This window comes from Muscardinus avellanarius, assembly GCF_963383645.1.
Source record: "Muscardinus avellanarius genome assembly, chromosome: 8".
Classification (NCBI taxonomy): Eukaryota; Metazoa; Chordata; class Mammalia; order Rodentia; family Gliridae; genus Muscardinus; species Muscardinus avellanarius.
The window spans coordinates 87690786-87717564 of record NC_137794.1 but is presented as its reverse complement, the minus strand read 5'-3'; the positions used below and the strand labels follow the sequence as shown (position 1 = coordinate 87717564).

The following is a 26779-nucleotide window of genomic DNA, read 5'->3' as shown; positions in this document are numbered from 1 at the left end:
TGATTTGGATGTGAAAGGCATGTATGAAATCAAATGCGCTCTTTATAAAAACAACTTGCATTGGGCTGGATGTGACCTCATAAACGGAAATAGCATTTGGAAATAGCAGAGGTTTTGGAAATATGAGCTTGAGATTCTGGAAAAGAAAAATACATTTATTTATCTATCTATTTAGTGTGTGTGTGTGTGTGTGTGTGTGTGTGTGTGTGTGTGTGTGAAAGAGAGAGAGAGAGAGAGAGAGAGAGAGAGAGAGAGAGAGAGAGAGTGAGTCTGGGGATTGAATCCAGGGGTATTCTACCTTCAAACTATACCCCCAGCCCTATTTTTTATTTTGATATGGGGGTCTCACTCAATGGCTGAGGGTCTTCCTAAGTTGCTGAAGCTCATTTAGAACTTGTGATCTCTCTATCTCAGCCTACCAATTATTGGGATTATAGGCATGTATTACCATATTTGGCAAAGAAAATTTTATTTTATTTATTTTTATGTGGTAGTGTGGATTGAAATCAGGGGCTTTCTAGCTCTGAGCTACACCCCCAGCCCTATTTTCTATTCTTTATTTGGAAACAGGACAGGGTCTCACTAAGTTATGGAGTCCTCACTAAGTAGTTGAGGCTGGCCTCCAAACTGAGATACTTTTGTCTCAGCCTTCCAAGTACTGGATTACAAGTGTGCACCACCACACCTGTCGTCGTCGTCGTCGTCGTCGTCGTCGTCGTCGTCATCGTCGTCGTCGTCGTCCTCCTCCTCCTCCTCCTCCTCCTCCTCCTCCTTCTCCTTCTCCTTCTCCTTCTTCTTCTATTAAACCCAGAGGTACATTCTACCTCTGAGCTACACCCCCAGCCCCATTTTATTTTATTTTTTAAACAGGGCCTCACTAAGTTGCTGAACCTGGCTGAAAACTTGCAATCCTCCTGTCCCAGCCTCCCAAGTACTGAGATTAAAGGTGTGTGCCACCATACACAGCTAGAAATTTTTATTCTAATAATAACTAAATTTGCTATGATTCTCAGTAGAACCTGAGAGCATGTTAGAAATGCAAACTCAGGTTGAGGGTGTAGGTCAGGTAAAGTGCTTGCCTAGTATAGGTGAGGCCTTGGCTTCCATCCCCAGCATGGAAGGAAGGAAGGAAGGAAGGAAGGAAGGAAGGAAGGAAGGAAGGAAGGAAGGAAGGAAGGAAGGAAGGAAAAGAAATACAAATTCTCCAGCCCTGGCCACAAGATTACAAAATAAAAAACTCAAAAACTCAGGGGCGGGATCCCAGCACTTTGTTTTAGCAGGCCCTCCACTGGATTCTGATGCACATTCTGAGGGTCTGCGACCACTGAATCTGGGTAAGGACAAGCCAATGGCCACTGCACAATCAGAACATTGAAGAGAATCCTGTGCCTCTACATATGCTCAGGAAGCATGGCCCCAGGCCAGAAAGACTATTCTGTAGTGAAATAGCTTTCAATAAATCATACCTACCTTATGGACATGGTAATCCCTGTGAGGAAGTCGGAATGTTAAGGCCTACCCTAAACCATCTGCTTCAGTAACAGCTCTGGGAAGGGGCTCAGGCACCCGCCCCATAACAGGTATTTCAAGTGCAGATCATTTCTAAGAGTCTTCTCAGATACACCAGAAAAGGTGAAGCAAATTTTACAGTGTTCTACTCAGATTTTCAGGAGAGTCTCTTCCTTGCAAATAAGCATGATAGAAATTATCTTCCTAAATAGAAGTAACCCTAATTATTTACATATATAGGCCCAAGTACTCACCTCCCTAGCAGTGAAGCTGAGAAAACTTCTTCTGTCACTCCCAGAACCCATAATTTTCTCTCTCCATCCTTTGTTTTATATATATATAATTTATAACCAGCAAACATAAAAGTAGTTCCATCAATTATATAGTCCATACAAACCATCCATCAATGACATAGCATCCTGATGAATAATGCTACTGCATTATTAATTTTGCCCTGGTCAAAGTGAGTTTCCATTGTGTATTATAGAAAATGTAAGTATCAAATGGGGACAATGTCTGGGTGAGTCACTTCAGTGCATACTACTTTGCTTACTTGATATGAATCCATGCTTCATTGCTTCATTGCCACTAAGGACACTTAGCATATAATCTCAACACAGTCACCATCCAGTTGCATCAGTTCTGCATAATGATACTTGTGTTTTAAAAGATGCCACAATGCTATATTGTGACCCCAAAGGGGACTTTTACAGGCCTGTCAGGATCCATGGGTTTCAGCCTATACCTATAGGAGCAGAAACTTATGATCCAAGACAGGGTTGAGAAGTCAGAGTCAGAGGACTGCTGTATCTTATTGTAAGGCTCATGAGCTGAGTCATTTTTACATTTTTAAACATTAAAAAATATTCTATGAGTATATATCCACAAACATGCAAATGCTGTAAAATTAAAATGTCATTGTAAGAAGTGATCGGGACTCACCCTCTTGACCTCTGTTTTCCCTATGACTGCTTCCTACCACTGTAACGGTTGACCACAGAACCTACAAACCCCAAATACATTGACTCTATAGCTCTTTCCAAAGAAGTTTGCTAATTTCAGGTCTTTATTTTTGGTGTTTTCATCTTTTAAGTTTCAGAATGAGTACAAGATAACAACGGTAGGCAGGCGTGGTGGTGCACACTTTTAATCCAATACTTAGGAGGCTGAGACAGGAGGATCTGGATTCCGGACCAGCCTCAGCCACTTAGTGAGGCCCTTGGCAACTTAGTGAGACCCTGTTTCAAAATAAAGAATAAAAAATCGGGCTGGGGGGTGCAGCTCAAAGGTAGAATGCCTCTGGGTTTCATGCCCAGTACCGCACACACAAAAAAGATAACAATGAAAAGTTTAATAAAGACAGTTTAGAAGTTTATTGTTTTATTTATAGTAAGCATGGCAGAGTTGGTACCTATGAGGCCAGGACACAAATCTGTATGTGAGGCAGATTTCTTCCTTTTTGTGGTATAATGTTTGTTGTGTTCCCTCCAAGTTTTTTTCTGTGTATATGTATTTCTTACCAAATTGGTATCGTGCAATAAATGAAGATACATAGCATTTGTATGCTTTGTATGCACAATGTTTTTGTGTTAACAAAAGTTCTTTGAAAAGAGTGATATAAAGAATGATAGTAACTATGTAATATCTTAGGTTCTTTGAAAAGAATGATATAAAGAATGATAGTGACTATGTAATATCTTAGGTCCCCTATCAAGTAAGAAAATACCCACAAAGGGCCAATTAGAAAAATTATTTTGCCCACTGAAAGTCCTTCCCTGGAGCAGAGACTATAAACAAGAAGCCAGAGAGGTCAGACAAGCAGTGTACGTGGATTTAGGGGTCAGGAACATGGGCCTTCTCAGGGTATATTTTATTTTCTTACTCTTTATAAGATGTATAAAAAATTCATGGTTCTCTATTATAAAAAAAAAAGCAACAACCTAACCACAATGATAAGTAGCCACTAAAATTTGATCTGGTAATCAGGATGATAGAGAAAGATGGGAATTGTGACAGACTGAATAGGAGACATCCCACCTAAAAAGCACAGCTTCCCTCTGAGAATATCCAGAACTTCTAGATTATGCAATATTATCAGTAAGAGTTAGATATTTGCTTTTTTGGTAAAATCTCCCTATTTTTAAGTACTGGCAACACATTTTCTAAAAATCAGACACCATGCTGGCTAAATGTACGGACCCAAAATTTGTGACACCTTGTGATAATTGGAAGCACCAAATCTAAGACAGCAGGCAACCAATTCTCTATATGTAAAGACCAATAAGAAAACCCAATTAATCTGATTCACACAGGACTCTTTATTTTTAGCACTGAACTTCTCAGATCCCAGGAAAATACCCTCAATTTTGGACAAACGAGGAAGATTAATAATCTTCTCATTTAATAATAATCTCCAGTCAACATACACCTGACTCCAATTTCTTTTTTAATTTGGCCATAACCAGGTGTGGTTGCACATGCCTATAGCCCCAGTAATTGAGAGGCTAATATTGGAGGATTGCCGGTTCAAGGATAGCCTCAGCAACTTAGTGAGATCCTGTTTTCAAATGAAAAATAAAATAGGTCAGGGAGTCTAGCTCAGAGGTAGCACACACCTGGGTTTAATTCCCAGTACTAACCCCCCCAAAAAAAATAAAACCAGAGACAACACAATTTTTTCAAAATTTATAAAAAAAAATTCTTGGCTTTTTTTATTTCCTTTTAAATTTTTTCCTGAGTTAATTTCTGAACAACAGATCAGGAGGTTCAAAGACCTTGCTGGGTATGGTGGCGCACACTTGTAATCCCAGTACTTGGGAGGCTGAGACAGAAGGATCCCAGGTTCTAGCCAGCCTCATCTACTTAGTAAAGCCCTCTGTAACTTAGTGAGACTCTGTTTCAAAATAAAGAATAAAAAGTAGCGCTGGGGGTATAGCTCAGAAGTAGAATGCCCCTGGGTTCCATCCCCAGTACAAAAAAAAAAAAAAAAAATCTGGCTGGCTTGACCACAGATGTTGAATTTCATTTCTGTATCCATATCACTAGCTACACCTGTAAGTCACATTGACTAGCAAATGGCAAAACCAGTCATGGAATGCTACAGCAGATCAAGAAACTAGAACTGGGCATTTAAAAACAAAAACAGGATTACAAGAGCAAGAGAACTGCTTAACAGATATTATAGGTTGAACCAAATCAGAGCACTAAACCATTAAAAAGGGTAGCTTCACTGCAGTGGAGCCAACGAGATGGTTGAAGATGAGATGGACTCTGATATTATTAAAAAAGTCCTTTATTCAACTGATTGTCCTGGTCCTACCAATAACTTTTGTGGCAGATATCCTGGATCACCTCTAGACCCCTTTAAGAGTGCTGAAGCTAGAAAACTAAAACCATACCTGCTAGACTTCTTTGCAGTTGAAGTCTATTAGTGATTTGGGAATGAGATGCGTTCCCATGAGCTTTGCTTCAGATTGGGAGAAAGGCAGAGGACAGGTAGTCACTGGTGATGGTAGTGGAGAGACTGAGGCTTTGTACCTGGCAGCTGAGGCAAGAGCTTCTTGATTCTATGGCTTCTGGATCAATGTAGGGGTGATAGTCACCCTGGATGACCTGATTCTTCAGTGTGGTTTGGGGCTCATTTCTGCCAACTCAACTCAGACCCATTCCCTCAGCTCTCTCAGCAGTTTGGGGATTGTCTCTATTACCTACTAAACCCCTTTCTGCTTATGCTAGCAAGAGAAGGTTCTGTGTTCTGAAGTAAAAATGCTGACAGAGATTTTAAATTGTTCATGTTATGTTTTCTGGGTGCCTATACTTTTAAAACTGATTCTGACTATAGAAGTGGAGATTCCTATATTTCTACTGATATTGTCTACAGTCCATAAGAAGAGAAGGGGACCAAGGAAAGAATTAAATAGTTGAAAATGATAAAGCTTCAATTATTGGATCCCCAAAGGCTATTCTACATCTTCAGATTTTTCTATTAATGAATTATTGTCTATATATTTAATATATATGGTTTAATGTCTATATGTTCCCTACTAGACTGTAAGCTTCATAAGAACAGACTCTTCACATGAGATACTTAGCTTATTTCTGGCATATCATAGATATACAATAAACAATGTGTGACTACAGCCATAGAGGCAGGTATTGAACAGCTTGAGGTAAAATGTGTATCTGCTCAGTAATGTTCATATTTACCACTTAAAAAGTGCTATGGTTTGATAAGGAATTTATCTCCCAAAAGCTCATGTATTGGCAATGCAGAAATATTCGGAGACGAAATAATTGAATCAGAGCTTTAATCTCATCAGTGGATATATCCATTGATGGCTTCATAATTTGAAAAGATTTACTGGGGGGGTAACTAAATTTGAATGGATTTACTGGATAAGGTAGGTCACTGGGAGCATGACCTTGAGAACTCTTTCTGTCTCCTCCTCCTCCTCCTCCTCCTCCTCCTCCTTCTTCTTCTTCTTCTTCTTCTTCTTCTTCTCCTTCTTCTCTCTCTCTCTCTCTCTCTCTCTCTCTCTCTCTCTCTCTCTCTCTCTCTCCTCTCTTTTTCTCTCTCTTTCTCTCCTTCTTGGCTGTTATGAGTTGTGCAGCATGATGTTTCTGCTTTGAAGCCAGGCAAGCAAGGACTGAACATCTGAAGTCATGACACAAAATAAACTTTCCCTTCTCTAAGTTGGTTTTGTCATATATTTTGGTTGGTCACAGAGATGAAAAAGCTAACTAACACACAGAACAATTACTGAGACCAGTTATTTCACATACATCTTCCTACCTCTCTGTAGAGTAGGTTTTATTGCCTTCATGTCACATATAAAGAAGCTAAGTCTCAAAGACATAGAAGTCATAGCTAGTGTTTGAGTTTTTACCTAACAAAAAACTCTGATTTCAAAGTTCACAGTATACCCTCTATCTTGGGATCCCACTTGTTCAGTTTTAGGGATCCCAAGCAACTAGGAATTTCCTTACAATGGTTCAAGTAACCAGGAAATTCATAGCTTCTACAACACCTTCCTTGGTCCATAGAAAATTCCTTTGAAAGATTCCTGGCATTTGGCTGTATCTATATATGAGAATACTCCTTCGTGTGAGGCGTGTCTCCTTTCCACTCACAGCCTCATCCCTGGAAGTGGGGGAGAAGAGCCCCTACGTGCTCTACAAGAGGCTAAAAGGCAGGCTGCTTTTACCCTGAGAGTGCCTGAGTATTTTTCCTAGCCAAATTCTGAGGACACCAATGAACATTTTCCATGCAGAAATTGTTTCAGTTTTGCTCAAGGGTTGTTCTATAGCACAGTCATGTTCACATTGAGAACACTTTCAGACTCAACTTTTAAAAACCTTTTTAAAATCTGGTGTGGCGCAGAAAGAATTTCATCAGTGCTGGTACTTTATCGTTCACTCTTATATCCATGCAACCAATCGACAAACATTTCTATAGCCTCCATGACATGTACGATACTGCGCTAAGAGCTCCATCCACAAGTAGTAATTTTATCTCTCCCTTCATTCCAGAATAACTAGGAAGGTTGAAATATGTTTTGTAGTAAGCACAATGGGTGCTTACATCTTTTGAGCTCTGAATCCTGCTTGTACTCACTTTATTTCGTGAAGAATTTGAAAAAGCTTAGTCATAAAAATACATACACCCCCACGTTGGGTGTGAATCATCACCATCTTAATTGATATGTAAGTGTCCCTTGGCTACAGGTAAATGCACACTAGTTAAAAAACACACCCACAGCATCTGACATTAGATCTAATATATTAAGTGTAATGTATTATCTGTTTTTGGAGGCTTCTTAAATCCTGATGCCAGTCATATTACCAAAATTGTTCTTCTCTCCTGTTCTGTTCATCAGAACTCAGGCACAGATAAAGAAAAGAAGAAAAGAAAATGCCAACTTTCAGCAGATTTTAAGTGAGATATTTTTGTTAGAGCTACTTTAAACAAAGACCAATTTCCCCTGACCTTTGCGGCCAGCCATCCTCCTGAGATGGAATCACACACTCAGCTGATGATTCATTATGGATTCAAGTCCAGGTAGGGAATAAACTCAAGCAAGAGATCAAACCTCATTATAGTTTTACCTGCAAGGAAAAGTCACTGCAATTCAAGGTCTATTAGAAAGGCTATATCGCCCATAAAAAGTTAGCTTTGGGCTAAAATATGGCATATGAGTTTCTAGTCCATAAGTACTTTAAAATCAGAGAACTCAATTATGTACTCCTAAATTAAATGGCTGTTAAGTGGCAGAGAATTAGATTTTGATGCTTTGAAATTCCCTGCTAAAAGCTTAGGAGGCACTTTAATATTTAAAATATAGTGAAAATAAAGTGTGGCAATTAGAGTTGAGTAAGAAATCCAGGAGGGCAATTCAAACCTAGCTTTTTCCCTGTACCCCAACACAACTCCCTTGACTCAAGGGCACACTTTGTAATAGTTCTAGGCTGGAGTTTCTCTGAATGGAAGACTGTGATATTTACCTCTGCCCAGAAGGGGTCAGAGAGCCAACCTAATGATTCTACTTCTTTCTCTCTTCTTTATTAAGTTCAAAAATGAATTTTTCCAAGGTAGGGGACCAACAAAAAGTTTCCTTCCATCTCAGATCCTCTGTGATAATGAAGCCACAGTCAGAGGAATGAGGAACTCACTATACTGCTCATAACCCTGTGCACCTGCAGGACACGGATGGTCACTGTAACAGTGAGCAGCCGTTGGGAGATTCCAGGCCATGACAATCCACTGGCTGGCTTTGCAAGTCTTCCCTCCATCCCAGGAAGCTCAAGTCCATGAAGATAGCTGACTTTCTTTGACCTTCATGCAGAGAAACAAAAGACTTGTTTGGACTCGGGAAATAAACTCAAACTATTGCTTTACAGAAGATGCTACGGGAATGAGGGTGTTTTCTAACGGTGATGTAATCCTAGCAATGTAATGGCAAAATTTCTGAACCAGTTAGCATGGCTTTTCTTTTCCTAAATAATTAGTTTCCCTAATGATTTCTAATATGAATTTACTTGTTTAATGGGAATACAATGTACAATTCTGTATTTCTTATTAACACTCAAAGGGGCAATAATAGTCAAAGCTTGGAAAGCTTATTAAGACTAATACCCAAATGTGATTAAATGCATTGAAAATCCTTAGTAAAGAACATGCAGTATTGATCCCATTCACAGCCTCAGCTTCTGCAGCGGCACCATTAAGGTACAGCATGTTATCAATGCAAATTAGTCCCCAGCGTGCGGTTTCTTCCATTCAAAAAGAAGGGGCCTGAAACAGAGGCTGAAGCATGCTGGAAACTGCTGAATAATTAAAGCCTCTTTTTAGTTCTCTTTCTACGTGTTATGTAATTTTCTTATAGAGGGCTGTCAATGTTTAGTGTCTCGTGCAAACAACAGCTTTTGAAATCAGCTAATAAAGATCAAATAAAATAAGCTTTCTCATTATGTCTTAAAAATTATTTCATCTTCCTCCCTACTGTCCCAATTCATATGGATAACGGACACTACGCCAAGTTAAATACAAATAAAATTTGTATTTCTGAATCCTCATGGTTCGACATTTTGTTACAATCTATCTCCAAGTCACATCTCAGCCCTCATTAGGTTGCTGAGGCTGGTCTTGAACGTGTGACATTTTATTACAGAAAACAAAATGTAGGATAAACTGTTTATCTGTAGAAAACCAACCTCTCCTTCAAAGCAATAAAGCAATTCATCTAATTTTATCCCCAATGAGCATCCCATCAGAAATATTTTAAGCAAGCACTAGATAAGATTTGCTTTATTTTTCTTTTTCCTTTCTCTGTGTGTGTGTGTGTGTGTGTGTGTGTGTGTGTGTGTGTATAAGAGCAAGAGGAGAGAGGAGGAGAGAGGAGAAGAGAGGAGAGAGGAGAGGAGAAGAGAGGAGAGGAGAGGAGAGGAGAGGAGAGGAGAGGAGTAGAGAGGAAAGGAGAGGGGAGGAGAGGGGAGGAGAGGGGAGAGAGGGGGGAGAGAAGAGAGGAGAAGAGAAATAAATACTGGGGATTGAACACTGAACCCAGGGTATTCTACCTCCAAGCCACATCCCAGCCCTGACTAGGCTGCTGAGGCTGATCTTGAACCTGTGACCCTCCTGTCTCAGCCTCCAAAGTACTGGGATTATAGGCATGCACCACCATACCTAGCTAAGGTTTGCTTTTTTCCATAAATAGCTTTTTTTTTTTTTTTTTTTTTGCAGTACTGGGGGTGAAACCCAGGGGCATTCTACTGCCAAGCTAAACCCCCATGCCTATTTTTTATTCTTAATTCTTTGAAACAGGGTCTCACTGAGTTGCAAAAGGACTCACTAAATAGCTGTGGTTGTCCGCAATCTGGGATCCTCCTGTCTCAGCCTCCCAAATGCTGGGATTACGAGTGTGCAACACCACATCCAGCCATAAATAGCTTTTCTTACCAAGGTAAAATTTACATAGTATAAAATTACATAGTATAAAATTTACATAGTATAAAATTAATCATTATAAAGTGTACAATCAAATGGCACTTAGTATTTCACAATGTTAGGCTACTGAAACCTCTGTCTAGCTTCAAACATTTTCATCGCCCCAGAAGAATCCCCCTGTACACACAAAACATTCATCCCCAAACTGCAGCCCACCCCAGACTCCAGTCTCTGGTAGCCACCAAGGTTTGATTTTAGATGAAGAATTTTCTGTCTTTATCCTGAGAATGGTAGTAATGAACAGGAACAATTAGTAAATATGGAGATTCCAGGCCTATGCCCAAGATTCCAACACAGTCTGGAGGCTATTACTCCAGGCTCCTCGAAACACTGAGGAACTATCTCTACCCCTAGTAAATGCCTTCAGTCCAATAAGATGACTGAGACCCCAAGAGGAGAAACCCCTTTAAAATGCCTCCTCTGATAGAAATGGCAGGACAGGTGCACAGGAGAGACGGTTGGGCTGGGGAGGGGTAGAGAATCATTGGTATCTTTTCTCTTGGAACAGAGACGTGTGCAGAGAGGAAGCAGCTACTGGATTGTCATCCAGCGAGGGAAGAATGGAGAGAGGAAGGAAGGGAGGTGGGGAGAAGGGAGGGAGGGAGAAAGAAAGGAAGGAAGGAAGGAAGGAAGGAAGGAAGGAAGGAAGGAAGGAAGGAGGGAGGGAGGGAGGGAGGAAGAAGGGGAGGGTGAGGGAAAGGTGTACTTGTGACCAGCTTTTGCTTGGGGAGAGCTGGTTGCTCTCCCCAGAGAGTAGGAGACAGACACTGGAGCAGGTAGTTGGTGGATTAGGTGGTGGGGAGAGGTGTTTCTTGACTGATGTTTTCATCTTTCACTCCATAGTGTAAGTCGTGATTCCTTGCTGAGAGAGGGGGTGGGTGTGTGGGAGTGGGTGTGGCTCCTCTGCTAGAGAGTAGCAAAGGTAGGGAGTTGCAGAGAAGGAGGGTATGCTTTCTGGAGAAGCTTAGCAAGTTTGCAGGGTTCTACTGAGGCGCCCCCACCCCCACCCCGAGGGTGACTGAGAGCGGGCGGCATGTCCAGCTGAGCTGGTTGTGGACTTTTCTCAGCAGGCCCATCCCCTCAGTGGAGCCAGGCAAAGCTGGGGTGAAGCTCATCCCTGGGATAGGTGGTGCCAGGAAGAGAGAGTGGGGAGGCCGTGAAGGCCTTTGCAAAAGAAAAGAAAATTCAGACTCTCAAAAATACTACAAAGAACTTAGAGAAAAGATTTCCCTTCAGGGTAAGAAGGGCAGGCACTAATGAGTTATTTTTCCTAGCTTCCCCTGTGGCTCTTTTACTTCTCAGCTCCATCACAGATATTCCTTTTGTGCAGAGTAAATTTTGAGTGGACTTTTAAAATGTAGTTATCATAAAAAGACAGTACATGGAAGAACTAACACAGACACCAAAAATGAGAAAGAAGCTTCAGCAAAAGTGGGTGCTTTATTGATGAGCAAATAAAGTATTACTACTATATTTATTTATTTGTATTGGGGATGGAGCCCAGGAGCACTCTACCTCTGAGCAACACTCCCAGCCCTATTTTTTATTCTTTATTTTTGAAACAGGGTCTCACCGAGTTGAAAAGGGTCTCACTAAGTAGCTGAGGCTGGCCATGAACCTCAATCCTCCTGTCTCAGCCTCCCAAATGCTGGGATTACAAGTGCACCCCTTCAGCTTTATTATTATTATTACTATGACGACGACGACGACGACGACTACTACTACTACTACTACTACTACTACTACTACTACTACTGCTGCTGCTGCTGCTGCTGCTACTGCTACTGGACACTGAACCTAGGGGCATTCTACCTCTGAGTTACACTCAAGCCTTTTTGTTTTTGATTTGAAACAGGGTCTCACTAGGTGGATGAAAGTCTCAGTACTTGCTGAGGCCATCCTTGAACCCATGATCCTCCTGTCTCAACCTCCCAAGCACTGGGATTACAGGTATGTGCCACCATGCCTGGCTAGGATATATTTTTAAAAAACAATAACTATTATTTTTAATAAAAAGGAGATGAGTTGATTTCATCAATCCAGCTTTTCTTTTACCATTATAGTAAACAAACCTTCCTCCCCACATACAGAAGGAAGCTACCCAGGACCAAATTGCCCAGCTCTCTCCATTCACACCACCCTTAGTGTCCCAATAATTTCCTCATCATGCCTTTAGGGGCTCAGAAAGGTATCTAACAATTCTGTTATTAAGTAGTTAAGAGCAAACAACTTCTAACTTTTTATGTGCTAATAATTTACTAGCTGTGCTAATAGTTCTGATGTGCTAATAATTTAAAGACTGTACATGATTTGAAAAGAAGATCAATTTTGTAAGAATTATTAGGCGTGTTTCTTTTCCCACTAATAATTATATAATAAAAGCAGTAACCGGAGTCAGGTCAAATTTGGATGAGTGTCCGCAACTAGACTACCGAATTTTAAACTTAATACCCCCATTCTCTAAAAGTAAAGAAAGTGTAGCTTATTTTCCTGAGTCAATTGGCTCGTGAAGCTCTGGAGTAGAAAAAAGTTATAAAAAAAAGAGATTACTCTTCCAAGTCCTTCATTCACGTAGATCCCTTCCAGGATTTGGGGAGATACTCTAGCAATGTGTTTACACAGTTATATGCTTTCTAAAATTTGCCAAAGTAATATATTTTTATTATAATTTGTTAAGACGTCAATGCCTTCCACACAGAATTCCCCCATCAGGACTCTTTCGCAGTCCCATTGGGGCTGGAGTGACTACATGGTTTTTGAAATCCAGGTAAAGGAAAGTTCAGCTGGGGATACATTTATTTACTTTTACTTTTCTATACGCTTGTGACTCACAGTTACTTCCATGTAATGGAGGTTTTTTTCCTGGTGCAGAAATGGCTTCTAGGGTGCTTTTACTGCCCACTGGTCCACTCAGCCAGCATTATGACATAAAAGTGCAGGACTAGAAGCTGTGCCACTGCATGAAGACGCCCTTTGACGCTTGGCCCCAAAAGTTGACTGACAATAAAGGTGACCCGATGTTTGAAATATATGGAGCCAGGAGACAGTCTGTGAAGAGATCTTTCAATCACTGGATGTTCAAAATTTTTAGTGGAAAAGCCAGGTTTATTGGCACACGCTTATAATCTCAGTACTAGGGAGACTGAGACAGGAGGATCACAGGCTCGAAGGCAGTCTCAGCTACTCAGTGAGGCCCTCTGCAACTTAGTGATACCGTGTTTCAAAATAAGGAATAAAAAATTGGGCAGGGAGTGGTTGTGGTGGCACATGCTTGTAATCCCAGCATTTGAAAGGCTGAGACAGGAGGATCGTGATTCATGGACAGCCTCAGCTATTTAGTGAGGCCCTTTGCAACTCAGTGAGACCCTGTTTCAAAATAAAAAAGAAAAAATAGGGCTGGGACTGTAGCTCAGAGGTAGAATGTCCCTGGGTTTCATCCTCAGTACTGAAAAAAAAAAAATTGGGCTGGGAGTATAACTCAGAGGTAGAATGCTCCTGAGTTGGGTTTCATTCCCAGTACCAAATAAATAAATAAATAAATAAATAAAAATTTTCAGTGGAAGATTCAATTCTCATGGTATCTTGTCAAATTTGAAATTCTCTCATTTAGGATATATACTTGATAATGGTGCATATGCAATAATAAATGGAAATATTTTTGTCTTTTTAAAATAGTTATAGCTCTCAAGCTGCCCCCCAGCCAGACCCCGCGCCCCGGCCCTGCTCCGTGGTGCTCGCCGCCACCCATCCTGCAAGATGCCGGAGGAAGTGCACCATGGAGAGGAGGAGGTGGAGACCTTCGCCTTCCAGGCAGAAATTGCCCAGTTCATGTCTCTCATCATTAATACTTTTTATTCCAAAAAAGAGATTTTCCTTCAGGAGTTGATCTCTAATGCATCTGATGCCTTGGACAAGATTCACTTTGAGAGCCTGACAGATCCTTCCAAATTGGACAGTGGTAAAGAGCTGAAAATTGACATCATCCCCAACCCTCAGGAACGCACCCTGACTTTGGTGGACACAGGCATTGGCATGACCAAGGCTGACCTCATAAATAATTTGGGAACCGTTGCCAAGTCTGGCACTAAAGCGTTTATGGAGGCTCTTCAAGTGGGTGCTGATATCTCTATGATGGGGCAATTTGGTATTGGATTTTACTCTGCCTACCTGGTTGCTGAGAAAGTGGTTGTGATCACAAAGCACAATGATGATGAGCAGTACGCCTGGGAGTCGTCGGTCGGGGGCTCGTTCACAGTCCGGGCGATCACGGTGAGCCCATTGGCCGGGTTACCAAAGTGATTCTCCACCTCAAGGAAGACCAGGCCGAGTACTTAGAGGAGCGGCGGGTCAAAGAAGTGGTGAAGAAGCACTCACAGTTCATCGGCTATCCCATCACCCCCTACTTGGAGAAGGAGCAGGAAAAGGAAATCAGCGATGATGAGGCAGAGGAGGAAAAAGGTGAGAAAGAGGAGGAAGACAAGGATGATGAGGAGAAGCCCAAGACTGAAGATGTGCGCTCAGACGAGGAGGACGACACTGGGAAAGATAAGAAAAAGAAAACCAAGAAGATCAAGGAGAAGTACATCGACCACGAAGAACTGAACAAGACCAAGCCCATTTGGACCAGAAACCCAGATGACATCACTCAGAAGGAGTATGGAGAATTCTACAAGAGCCTCACCAACGACTGAGAAGACCACTTGGCCGTCAATCACTTCTCTGTAGAAGGCCAGCTGGAGTTCAGGGCATTGCTGTTCATCCCTCACCGGGCTCCCTTTAATCTCTCTGAGAACAAGAAGAACAACATCAAGCTCTATGTACACCGTGTGTTCATCATGGACAGCTGTGACGAGCTGATCCCCGAGTACCTCAACTTTATCTGAGGACTTGCCCCTGAACATCTCCAGAGAAATGCTGCTGCAGAGTAAGATCTTGAAAGTCATCCGCAAAAACATTGTTAAGAAGTGCTTAGAGCTCTTCTCTAAGCTGGTAGAAGACAAAGAGTATCGTCCCCTAAGACTCCGACCCGCAGGGACTTAGAGAACGACACAAACACCTCTTCAGCTGAAATATGAATTCTTCTTTAATGGATCCTTAATTCTTCTTCTAATATGTCTCAATATGTCTCCTAATATGTCTGACAATGCATACAGCAAGCACAATATATATCAGTATCATTATCCCTCCCTCTATTCCCTACCAACCCCAAGCTTCCCATGGCTAGGGCATGCACATTTCTGACTCTCTCATAGGCAGGCTGGTGGTAGCACGAGGTGCTCCGTCACTGATCATTCTGCAGGCACGTAGCATGGCACACTGCGCATGCTCAAGGAAACATCCATCTTGTGAGTCTCATGACTTGGCTACAAGCCTAGGTGCCATCTTGAGTCCACGCTGGCAATAAGCCTGGGTGCCATCTCGGTCCAGCCGAGTGGGCCCCGACAAAAGAGAACTATAAGAAATTTTATGAGGCCTTCTCTAAAAACCTGAAGCTTGGAATCCACGAGAACTCTACTAACCAGCGCCGCCTTTCTGAGCTGCTGCGCTATCACACCTCACAGTCTGGAGACGAGATGACCTCTTTGTCCGAGTATGTCTCCCGCATGAAGGAAACTCAGAAGTCCATCTACTACATCACTGGTGAGAGCAAAGAACAAGTGGCCAACTCGGCTTTTGTGGAGCATGTGCGGAAGGAGGGCTTTGAGGTTGTGTACATGACTGAGCCTATCGACGAGTACTGTGTGCAGCAGCTCAAGGAGTTTGATGGGAAGAGCCTCGTACCCATGACCAACGAAGGTCTGGAGCTGCCTGAGGATGAGGAGGAAAAGAAGAAAATGGAGGCGAGCAAGGCAAAGTTCGAGAACCTCTGTAAACTTATGAAAGAAATTTTGGATAAGAAAGTTGAGAAGGTGACAATCTCCAATAGGCTTGTGTCTTCACCCTGCTGCATCGTGACCAGCACCTATAGATGGATGGCCAACATGGAGCGGATCATGAAGGCCCAGGCCCTCAGAGACAACTCCACCATGGGCTACATGATGGCCAAGAAGCACCTGAAAATCAACCCCAACCACCCCATCGTGGAGACTCTGTGCCAGAAGGCAGAGGCCGACAAGAACGACAAGGCCGTCAAGGACCTGGTTGTGCTGCTGTTTGAAACCACGCTGCTGTCTTCTGGCTTCTCCCTGGAAGACCCCCAGACCCACTCCAACCGCATCTACCACATGATCAAGCTAGGCCTAGGCATTGATGAAGATGAAGTGACGGCCGAGGAGCCCAGTGCTGTTCCTGATGAGATCCCCCACCTCGAGGGGGATGAGGATGCATCCCACATGGAAGAAGTAGATTAGGATTCCCGCAAGGAAGCCGCACCCTCTGTACAGTGTCCCCACGGCTCCCTAGCAGCCTGGAATGGCCCTGTCCCACCTGGTTCCCTCTGCTCATGTCTAGTGGTTTTCTCTCTTTCCTGTCCTTGTGTCTTGACAGGAAACAAAGCCCTGTAGCCCCGTCCTAGACTTAGCTTGACGTGCAGGGTTGGACGTTGTATTTGTTTTATTTTGAAATTAAAAGTATGCAAAATAAAGAATGCAGTTTTATACAAAAAATAATAAAAAATAAAATAGTTATAATATAAAAATAGCATTTATCAAACTTCCTTCTTTTATAGGGTACAGATCTTCAGAAATACTACAAGAGAGAATCTATCTAGGTGAAAATTTGGATATTATCTCAATTATTAATAAAAACTTTTAATCAAACATACTAGATGACTGACTAAATTACCTTTCCATTTTCTCATGGAAAATGATTTTGAAAATTATTAGCATATGAAGAGAAAAATAAGTGTAACCAATCAAAATATAGAGAAAATAAAGTATTATAGAGGTATTATCAAACAACTAATAAATGTTGATAAGTATAATACTGCTTTTCTAAATTAGGTAATATTTATACTTAAATTGCAATGTGCTAAAGCTGGGCATGATGGCACACATCTTAAATCCCATTAATTGAGAGGCTGAGATAGGAGGTTCAAGGCCAACCTCAGCAACTTAGCAAGACCTGTTTCAAAATAAAAATAAATAAATAAAACAAGCTCAGAAGTAGAGTGTACCTGCATTAAATCCCAAATACTAAAATAAATAAACAAATACATAAAAATACAATTTCTTGAGATTTATTTTCTAAATCTAAAAGTGTTTACTTTTAATACTTTTTCACGAAGTTCTATAAAACTATACAACTGTAAGGTCCTACAAAACCTGGCTTCATTTCTGAGAATGTTATCTAGGAGAAATATTTCTAGTATCCCCTTAGAAAAATATATTTACTTTAACATCTCATAGAAGGGTCAGTAAAACTAAATCCAACACCTTAATCTCTGGCAACCTTTACTTCCAAAACAAGTTATGAAATAACTTTTTAGAGAAGTCACTACCCATGGTGCAACCAGCAAACCAGGAGTCAGTGAAGCCAGAGGAGGCTATACTGCTGACTCCCTCAGGAACCAGCCCCCACAGCTAACATCTTTGTCTCTCCTAACCTAAGCCATCTACAAGGTAATTTTATTTTATTTATTTATTTATTTATTTATTTATTTTTGGTGGTACTGGGGTGGAACCCAGAGGCTTTCTACCTCCGGGCTATACTCCCAGACATATTTTATACTTTATTTGGAAACAGGGTCTCACTAAGTTGCTGAGGCTGGCTTTGAACCTGTGCGATCCTCCTGTCTCAGCTTCCCAAGCGCGGGGATTACAAGTGTGCACCACCACGCCCCGCTACAAGGTAATTTTAGAACTGTTTTTTTCAGTAAAGGAAACAAATCCACTTCTCTGACATATGTTCTCTACATAAAAAGAAAGGGTCATGGTTAAAATAAAGGGCTAAGCAGTTATCATTTGGTAGATCATTTAGGTAGAGAATAGAGAATGTAGTTGGATAGATAGATAGATAGATAGATAGATATAGATAGAGATAGATAGGTAAATGATAGATGATAAACAGTCATAGACAGCTCTAGAGAGAACTTGGGCAGATGTTGAGTGCCCTTATCTTATATGGAATTGAGCATTTTCTCCAAATTCATCCTAATTCCACATCTCTTCTGATCCCACACTGTGTGTCTAGAATACTCCTCTTGCATGAACCAACTTTAGGGTCACAAAAATGCACTTGTGTTCTCTGCTCTTGGAAACAAACACAGTCCTATAAACCTTCAATTGCTTCATTAAATGACAAAAAGCTTGAAGGACTGAGTTACTGGTCATAGAAGTCATTATCCCTCAACTCACTCAACAAGCAAAAGCTTTTGAAAAAAGGAAGGCGAAAAGTATCATGGGTGGGGAGAAATGGAGAGTGGCCTGAGGTGACGGAAGCGGAGAATGAGAGGGGCTGTGCCTGCTCAGAGGCTAGTCCGAAATGAACCTGTATCTGGGTTTCCTGTCGTGTCCTAAAAGGAGCAGCCCAGCCCTTGCTCATCCTCCAGAGAACTTCCATAGGCTGAGGCAGAGCAATGCAGCTGGGATCTTTGCTCCTTGGTCTAGGAGCTTTCTATGTCTCCAGCTCCCTCTGTGTGGCTCTAGAATTTGTTCTATCTGAGGCTCTCCCTTAGAGAGGAACCATGGAAACCTCAGGAAGCTGGTGAGCCTCCTATTAGGTGAGGAGGAGGAGGAGGGTGGGAGGTGGGGAGGAAGTGCAAAGCAGCCTGGCTCCTATAAGGGTGAACAGGCGCAGAGAATGGAGAAAGTGAACATGAGAGTGTGTGGGGGAAAAATGGAAGGCTTCCAACATACCAGCCTCCTTATGACTCCTATTGGAGCCAGCCTCAGGATGAAGCAGATGTCATCACTTTTCAGAATATCCTCTCTGCTAGTAGTACTAGAGAGAAAACTCTGTCCTCATTTTAATTGTTTTTATAAATCTATTCACGGTTGGTACAATTCTTCTACATTAACATATTGTATTTGGTCTTATAGATTTGAGGAGGAGAAGAGATGAGGGTGGGGCATGACCTTCCCTGTGCTGACTTAGTCTTGCCCTGATCCTTAGAGCAGTTTGGGGGTAACAAACAGAGGAGGAGAGGAAAATATCATTAAGCTCACCATCTCCCAATGTGGGATCAGCTTCTAGAACCAAGAGTTTATTATATGATCATATGAAATTTGACTTGAGGATAAAATAAATTTCTGCCAATAAGTTCAGGAAATAGCATACAGGCTTTTCTTCTTAATATGATACACATAAAAATTTATATGACCTCTGTGGTTTTATTTTGATTCTACTTTGGCTAAAGAAGAAGAAAACAGTGGGGTTTTTTTGGTTTTTTTTTTAAAGCGAGAGCTTAGGCCGGGCGTGGTGGTGCATGCTTGTAAAGCCTGCGCTTGGGAGGCTGAGACAGGAGGATCGCACGGGTTCGAAGCCAGCCTCAACTACTTAGTGAGGTTCTCAGCAACTTAGTGAGACCCTGTTTCCAAATAAAGTATAAAAAGGTCTGGGAGTATAGCCGAGAGGTAGAAAGCCTCTGGGTTCCACCTCCAGTACCACCAAAAAAGAGAGAGAGAGAGAGAGAGAGAGAGAGAGAGAGAGAGAGAGAGAGAGAGAGAGAGAGAGAGAGAAGAGAGAGAAAGAGCTTATTTTTAGCTGGGTGTGGATGTACACACCTGTAATCCCATCAAAGTAGGGGACTGAGACAGAAAAATCACAAATTCAAGGCCAGCTTGGGCAACTTGGTGAGACCCTTTCTCAAAATGAAAACTAAAAAGGGCTGGGGATGTAGTCCACTAGTAGTGTGCTTTGGGGTTTTATCCCCAGTAAGAAAAAAAAAGGCAGAGAGAATATTTTCAAGACAAAAACATTATTCTGATATTTGGGTGCATTAGTCATCCTAATGTTGGTATAATTGGTTAATTTGATTTGTCACTAAAGAAAAAAATTCATGTTTACTTGTTGCCATGATGTCAGACTAAATGTCATACTGTAACATTATAGCCCTCCAGGTACCAAACAGAGTCGCTTTCCATTTTCTTCCTCCAGGAATAAGCATCACAGTGTCCTTGCAATGGGTTAGCATCTATTACTCCAGTGTGTGTGTGTGTGTGTGTGTGTGTGTGTGTGTGTGTGTGTGTTGTGTGTGTGTGTACTGGGGATTGAACCCAGGGTCAGTCTACCTCTGAGCTATACCCCCAGCCTAATTTTTTATTCTTTATTTGGAAACAGGGTCTCACTAAGTTGTGGAGGGCCTCACTAAGTAGCTGAGGCTGGCCACAAACCTGAGACCCTCCTGTCTCAGCCTCCTAAGTACTGAGATTACAAGTGTGTGTCACCATGCCCAGATCAGCTATGTACTTTAAGCTGACCTTGGCAATTCCTTTCCTCCTCCACTGACTGGCCTCCAAGTGGGCAGGCATTGCCCCTTTCAGCTGGTGGGAAAGAAAGAGAGCCTTGCTCAGATTCTGGTAATGAAGCCAATGTCTTTTTTTCTACTGATGACAGTAAACACAGTTGTTTGGGGTCGCTGGTATTAGTCAGAGACTCAAGACAGTTGATGCAGTCAAATGGAGTAAGAAACTCAAGAGTAACTGACTTCCAGGCGTGGGAGCACACACTTGTATTCCCAGCATTTGGGAGGCTGAGGCCGGAGGATTGCAGTTCACGGACAGCCTCAGTAACTTAGTGAGATCGTCTGCAAGTGAGACCTTGTTTCAAAAAAAAAATTTTTTTAAATAGGGCTGGGGGTGTATCTTGGAGGTAGAATGCCCCTGGGTTCCATCCTCAGTATTGAAAAAAAAAAAAAAAAGAATAATTGACTAAAAGAACTCTTTACTAACATATGGGCAGGGTGAAGTATTAGCACAGGTTAATGCTGTGCCCAGGATAAGGAGCAGAAGAGCCATCATCACACCTGTGACCAAACACCTGAGGATGCCAGGAGCCAGGAGAGAGTGGCACAGGGAGAGCCACCTGGAGAAGACCTGTGAGTCTGGACTAAAAGTATGCTCAGCATAGCTGAACCTGGCAGGGAGGAAGCCCAGCGAATGAACACAGCCAGCTTCCCTCTCCCCTCTCTACTGGGATTCTTGCAGAAGCTCTGTATTAAATAAATCCAAATAAAAACAAGAGTATGAGATTCTTTCCTTGTTACCCACACCTATCACAAAAATGATAGAGAAGACAGGGAGCAGGTCTGGAGGAAGACATGAAAAATGTTTAACACACAGCCTCTGCAGCCAGCCAGGAGAGCCAGCCCAGGCATCAAGAAGACACTGTAGAAGTCAGAAAAATGACAAAGTAGCTGAGTAACCAATGACACGTAATCCCAAAGGTGATGATAACTAATCCCAAAGGTGGCCCTGGCTTGGAATTTCTGCTAAGTAAGGCATGTTTCCACATTATTGAAAGCAGCTTCACTCAGAGGATCTGTGACCTCCAACAGAAATGGTCTTAACTCACTGCTTTTCAAATAACAACCCATTAGTGGGTTGTGAAATTATTATACTAAGTTAAAACCAGCCTTTAAAAAAAAATAAAAGAGAACAGAAGAGATAAAATAGGATTGAATATATGAGCACACATCATACAATAAAATAAGTACCTTTTTCAAAATTGTGTTCCTGTTTTGTGTTTTTGTATGAGAAGCTACAATTCTCTCAATTGCAATAAAATATTTCTCTGGCATTATTTTTTAATAGCTGATGCATTTTCAAAGTTGTGCTACTTCACTATGCAGACAAATATACCCCTTCTAATTTCTGAAGATACTGAAGAACAGTTTGAGATCCAGGCCCTATGCTCATAGGAACTGGTTTCTTTATCCTGATTCTAAGCCTCTCTCTATAAAAAGGCTGCTGTGTGTTTCCATCTGGGCCCATTCACAGGCCCTTAGCATAAAACTCCTCCTGTGAGCCAAGCTCAACTGTGCCTAGAAACATCAGGAGCATTTGATCTAACAGATCTAGCAAATATGAGTAGCTTCCTGGAATCTACTAGTAAAACACTGAACAGAATTTTGAGCTCACTTTTTTTTTAAACAGTGTCTTGCTAAGTTGACCAGGCTGGCCCCAAGCTTATGATCCTCTCACCTCAGCCTTCTGTGTAGCTGGGACTACAGACTTTCACCAATGCACTCAGCTCCAGCACCAGCTTCAGCTCACTTTTAAAAGATTATATTGAGCCGGGGTGGTGGTGCATGCTTGTAATCCCAGCATTTGGGAGGCTGAGACAGGAGGATTGTGGTTCATGGACAGCCTCAGCTACTTAGTGAGGCCTTTTGCAACTCAGTGAGACTCTGTTTCAAAATAAAGGAAAAAAAAAAAATAAGAGCTGAGGGTGTAGCTCAGAAGTAGAATGCCCCTGGGTTCCATCCCCAGAACAACAACAACAACAACAACAACAACAACAACAAAATTATACTGTAGAAATTTCCCAGTCTCTCTTAACCTTACTGTCATATAATGAGCCTATGACCTGGTGATATAAAGCATTTTAAATTAAGGGGATCAGGGAATATGTATATGTTCAAATGTCTCTAGGGATACTCTTGAATGCAAGTAACAGAGAAACAAGAAAGACAAGTTGTCCAGAAGTGGACAATTCAAGTTCTGTTTAGAGGACAGTAGCTCAAAAGGGCATCAGGGATTTGGGCTCTGTCTATATTTCTACCCTGCCATCATATTGGCTTTTTATCTGGTCTTTATATCTCCTGGTGGTTCCAGAAAGACTGATGCAGCTACCAACAAGTTATCTTTAGATACTTTCATAAATGTATGATAGTTTCACCTAAAAAAAGAAAAATTATTCTCTGGTAAGAAAGAAAGCAAAAAGAAATATTGAAATGTTATCTTTAAGTCATCAAAAGCTTGGTATCAGACAAATGAAACTGTTATATGAGATTATCATTGTTAATTTTGGATAAATTGCTATAATACTAGATGTCAACCACTAAGTCAAGCATGGGAAGGAGGGATGGGGAGGGAATGGGATGGGGATCGGGTAGGGCTAACTGGGCAATGTGTGCATGTATGGCTACAAAAGTTTTTTTTTTTTTTATCCCACTATAATGTATGAATACAGTGCACCAATAAAAATTAATTAATTAATTAATTTTTAAAAAAGATGAGAAGAAAGGTCTGAGGACCAACAAGCTTTTTAAAAGTATATTTTCACCCAGGAAGAAAATCTTTTCTAGATCCCTTCCACTCCCTGCCCAACAGACGTGTCCTTATGTCTTTTCACCCAGAAGCTGGTCACCAGCCAAATGCTGGACCACAAGCACTAGCAAAGAGGAACTGATTTCCCATGGCTGGCAAGGCCTGCGAGGTCCAACCCCTGTATGCCTTGTGGGGTGTCCTGTGACACTTTCCTGACCTTAAAATGTAGGGATCTTGCCAGGCATGGTGACACACACCCGTAACCCCAGTGTTTGGGAAGCTGAAACAGGAGGATCATAGATTTGAGGTTAGCCTTTGCAATTAGTGAGATCTTGTTTCAAAATAAAAAATAAAATAGGTCTGTGGTTATAGCTCAGAAATAAAAATACCATTGAATTCAATTTGCAGTGCAAAAAAGGGAAAAAAAAAGATCTAGGGATCTTAATGCAATCAGGATTTTCTTGCTTTGCAAGAAGATGGTGGGAGGCTGAGGAGCCCATAGAGACATTCCTAAAGCCTTCTTCATCTCATGCTGCCAGCAAAATAGGATTGTCTCACCGGAGGAGGCTTTGTGACTTCTGTAATGTCAGCTTATTGGGAAGGCTCTCAGGAAAAGAGGTCAGCTGTGCACTTTCTCCACTCTAAATAAAAGAAGAAAACCAAGGTAGCAAAGGCAAGTGAGTAGACTGCCTTACACCACTGTTCAGCAAGAAAGATTTTATCTGAAGACTTTCTATGATAAATGTCTCCTAGAATGAGACTAAATCTGTGTAATCCTCTTAAACATTCAGGATCACGAGTCCATGGGAACACATGGCCAAGAATATTTCAGGTTTTGTTTTCATTCTTTGCACATTCATGTTCCATAAAAAAATTTCTTTTTTCTCTTCTTTTAGAGGCAGTCTGCCTCTGAGCTATACCTTTATGCCTTTTAAAATAAATTTGGTATTGAAACAGGGTCTTTCTAGCTTTCTTATGGTCTTGCTACACTGCTGAAGCTGTCCTTGAACCAGTGATTCCTCTTTCTCAGCTTCCCAAGGACTAGGATTATAGGCATGGACCACTTATAAAGTCTTAATAGAAGCTCCAAGTGGCTCCATAACATACCCACATATGTGTCCATGTTCAAATACATATGAAGACTAAATTAGTTTCCCAAATGGCTGACATAGTCACCTGAATGTGTCTTCCCATGAGATCACATCATTATTCAGAATGAAAGGCCATAAATTCCTAGGGATATTTAAAACTCAAATAGCGAAAATCTTGCTTATATGTTCTTGTAGAAATTTGCTCCTTGGTTTCCTTTAGTGGATCAAAGTTATTTCATTAAAACTGAATACCAACTTGACCAGTGTTCCATTGAAATATTCAAGTTACCAGATAAATTTCTAGTCTTAATATGACTTTTTTTCATGTTTTCCTACATTGTCAAAGAGTTGTCAAATATCAGAATATTAGCATAACTTGTATAATGTTTGAACTTGCCTTGAACTGAGATGTTTATGCGAAAGAAATTTTGTACTGCTCATGGCTTATAGATACAGATCTTGTACTCTAGGAAGTGGGATAATGGACATTTTCCAGTCATATCCTCTTTAAATCTCATAGCAAGTCTGCGAACTAGGTATTACCCTCAAAATTTACATATGAGATAACTTGTTAAGAAGATTAAGAAAATGTTTCATGGTTATTTTTATATTAAATTGAAAAGTAATATATTTTAAGTATCAAATATCTGAAGTCATTCTTATAGAATTATTATTATTATCATCATCATTATTTTGCAGTACTGGGGATGGAACCCAGGGGCATTCTACCTCCAAGCTACACCCCCAGTCCTACTTTTTATTCTATTTTTTCTGGAACTGGGGATTGAACTCAGGGGCATTCTACCTCCGAGCTATACCCCTAGGCCTTTTTTTTTTTTAATTGTTGAAACAGGGTCTCACTAAGTTGTGGAGGGCCTCACTATAGCTGAGGTTGGCCAGGAACTTGCAATCCTCCTGTCTCAGCCTCCCAAGTACTGGGATTACAAGCATGCACCAACATGCCCGGCTTTATTCTTTATTTTGAAACAGGGTCTCACTAAGTTGCAGAGGGCCTCACTATGTAGCTGAACCTGTGATCCTCCTGTCTCAGCCTCCAAAGTGCTCGGATTACAAGTGTGCGCCACCATGCCTGGCTTCTTAAAGAGTTATTAGATTGAACCAGAATATTTACATCCTCTGAGGTCCATAGTGCCACGGCCTGCCTCCCTTGGAGTCTGTGTGCGTGACCCTGCACGGATGACATGGCACATGCTTAAAGAAAGCAAGCCCTAAGGGAATGTGTTGCCCCTGGTCAAACTACTCCTTGCTCTTAGATGTTCTTTCATAGCTATTGCTCTTTTGGTAATGATTCTATTAACTTTCCACACAAATTGCTCCGGTAATGTAAAATCAGTACTGTGGGAGAAACTGAATCCGTGGAAGATAAATTTTCTGGCAATATGTCTGGGCCCTTAGACTCCCCCTGCCTTGCTCCAAGCTGTAATAGTCAGAGCTTAGGTGCTGTGCAAGCATTCAGGCTGTAGCAATTACAATGCAGAGTTCCTCTCTATCTTTGCCTTGGACTCTAATCATTAACCTATAGTAAAAGCCTTAAGAGTCAACTGAGGCCATTAGCCCCCAAAACTACAATAGAAACACCACCTGGCTAAGGAATATGTATGTCAGAACAAAAGACAGATATAATAAGTGTACAGGTATAAAGTTTTGATGGTTATAAAGAAAGGAAATCTTGTGAGAATAAGAAAGCATTTTGTATGAAGTAAAGTTTATCCTAAGATTGTCCCAAAATGGGAACGAAAGGACCAGGATAGAAAGCAGAAGGTTAAAAGCAAAGTCGCAGAAGGTTTGTGGTATGCATATGTGATGAAGATGGATTATTAAAAGAGGAGTCGGTTTCTAATAAGCCTACCACTTGTGTATTCCCCAAAGGATAGTAGAAGCTAGAGGAGTACATCTGACAATTAAATCTAAAAACTTCATGTTGCTTTTTGGGCCCTGTCTGCTAAACTGTATTGTGAGTGTTGTTTCATAGGATTGAGGTTTTCAGACATCAGATGGTGTTGCAGACAGAACCTGACAGACATCCATCGCAGTCCTCTGGATTGTCATAGACGTACACGGCAAGGATTCCCCCATGCCAACTACATGCATGAAAGCTGGGACCTCCAACTTCATTCCCATCCAGCTCAAAGAAGTTACTAGATAGAGGAGGACATGGACAAAGCCTAAGGAATGGAAAGGGTTAAAGGAGATTCTAAAAGCCGAATTCTCCAAAAAACTCTGGGTGTGACTCTTATCCTTTCCGGAATTTGCCCCCTAAGACCCACCTGCAGGGTCAGGGGACTGATCTTAATCACAAAGACCTGTGAAGTCTCAGGCCTTACTTTTGTCTTGTTTATGGTTTGTGATTTACATGTCCTTCACTCTATGCTTCACTATTGGTCTTTGGTATTTGCACTTTTTTTACTAGGAATCTCACTGGGGAAGAATATAAAAATCTTGGTTTTGGAAAATAAACTTGGTCAATTGCACGAAAGGAGGCAATTGTCCATCTTCGTCACTTTTCA

At 41.4% G+C, this 26779-nt stretch overlaps 1 protein-coding gene across 1 annotated transcript; it reads left to right on the top strand.

Moving 5' to 3' along the window:
- Positions 1-13768: 13768 nt before the first annotated feature.
- LOC308266428 (heat shock protein HSP 90-beta-like) lies at positions 13769-16362 on the top strand (the record flags this gene model as incomplete). Its single annotated transcript, XM_080700635.1, is given in 5 exon segments — positions 13769-14270; positions 14273-14700; positions 14704-14888; positions 14890-15001; positions 15448-16362. Coding segments are annotated over 5 exon segments (2142 nt in total).
- Positions 16363-26779: the final 10417 nt, after the last annotated feature.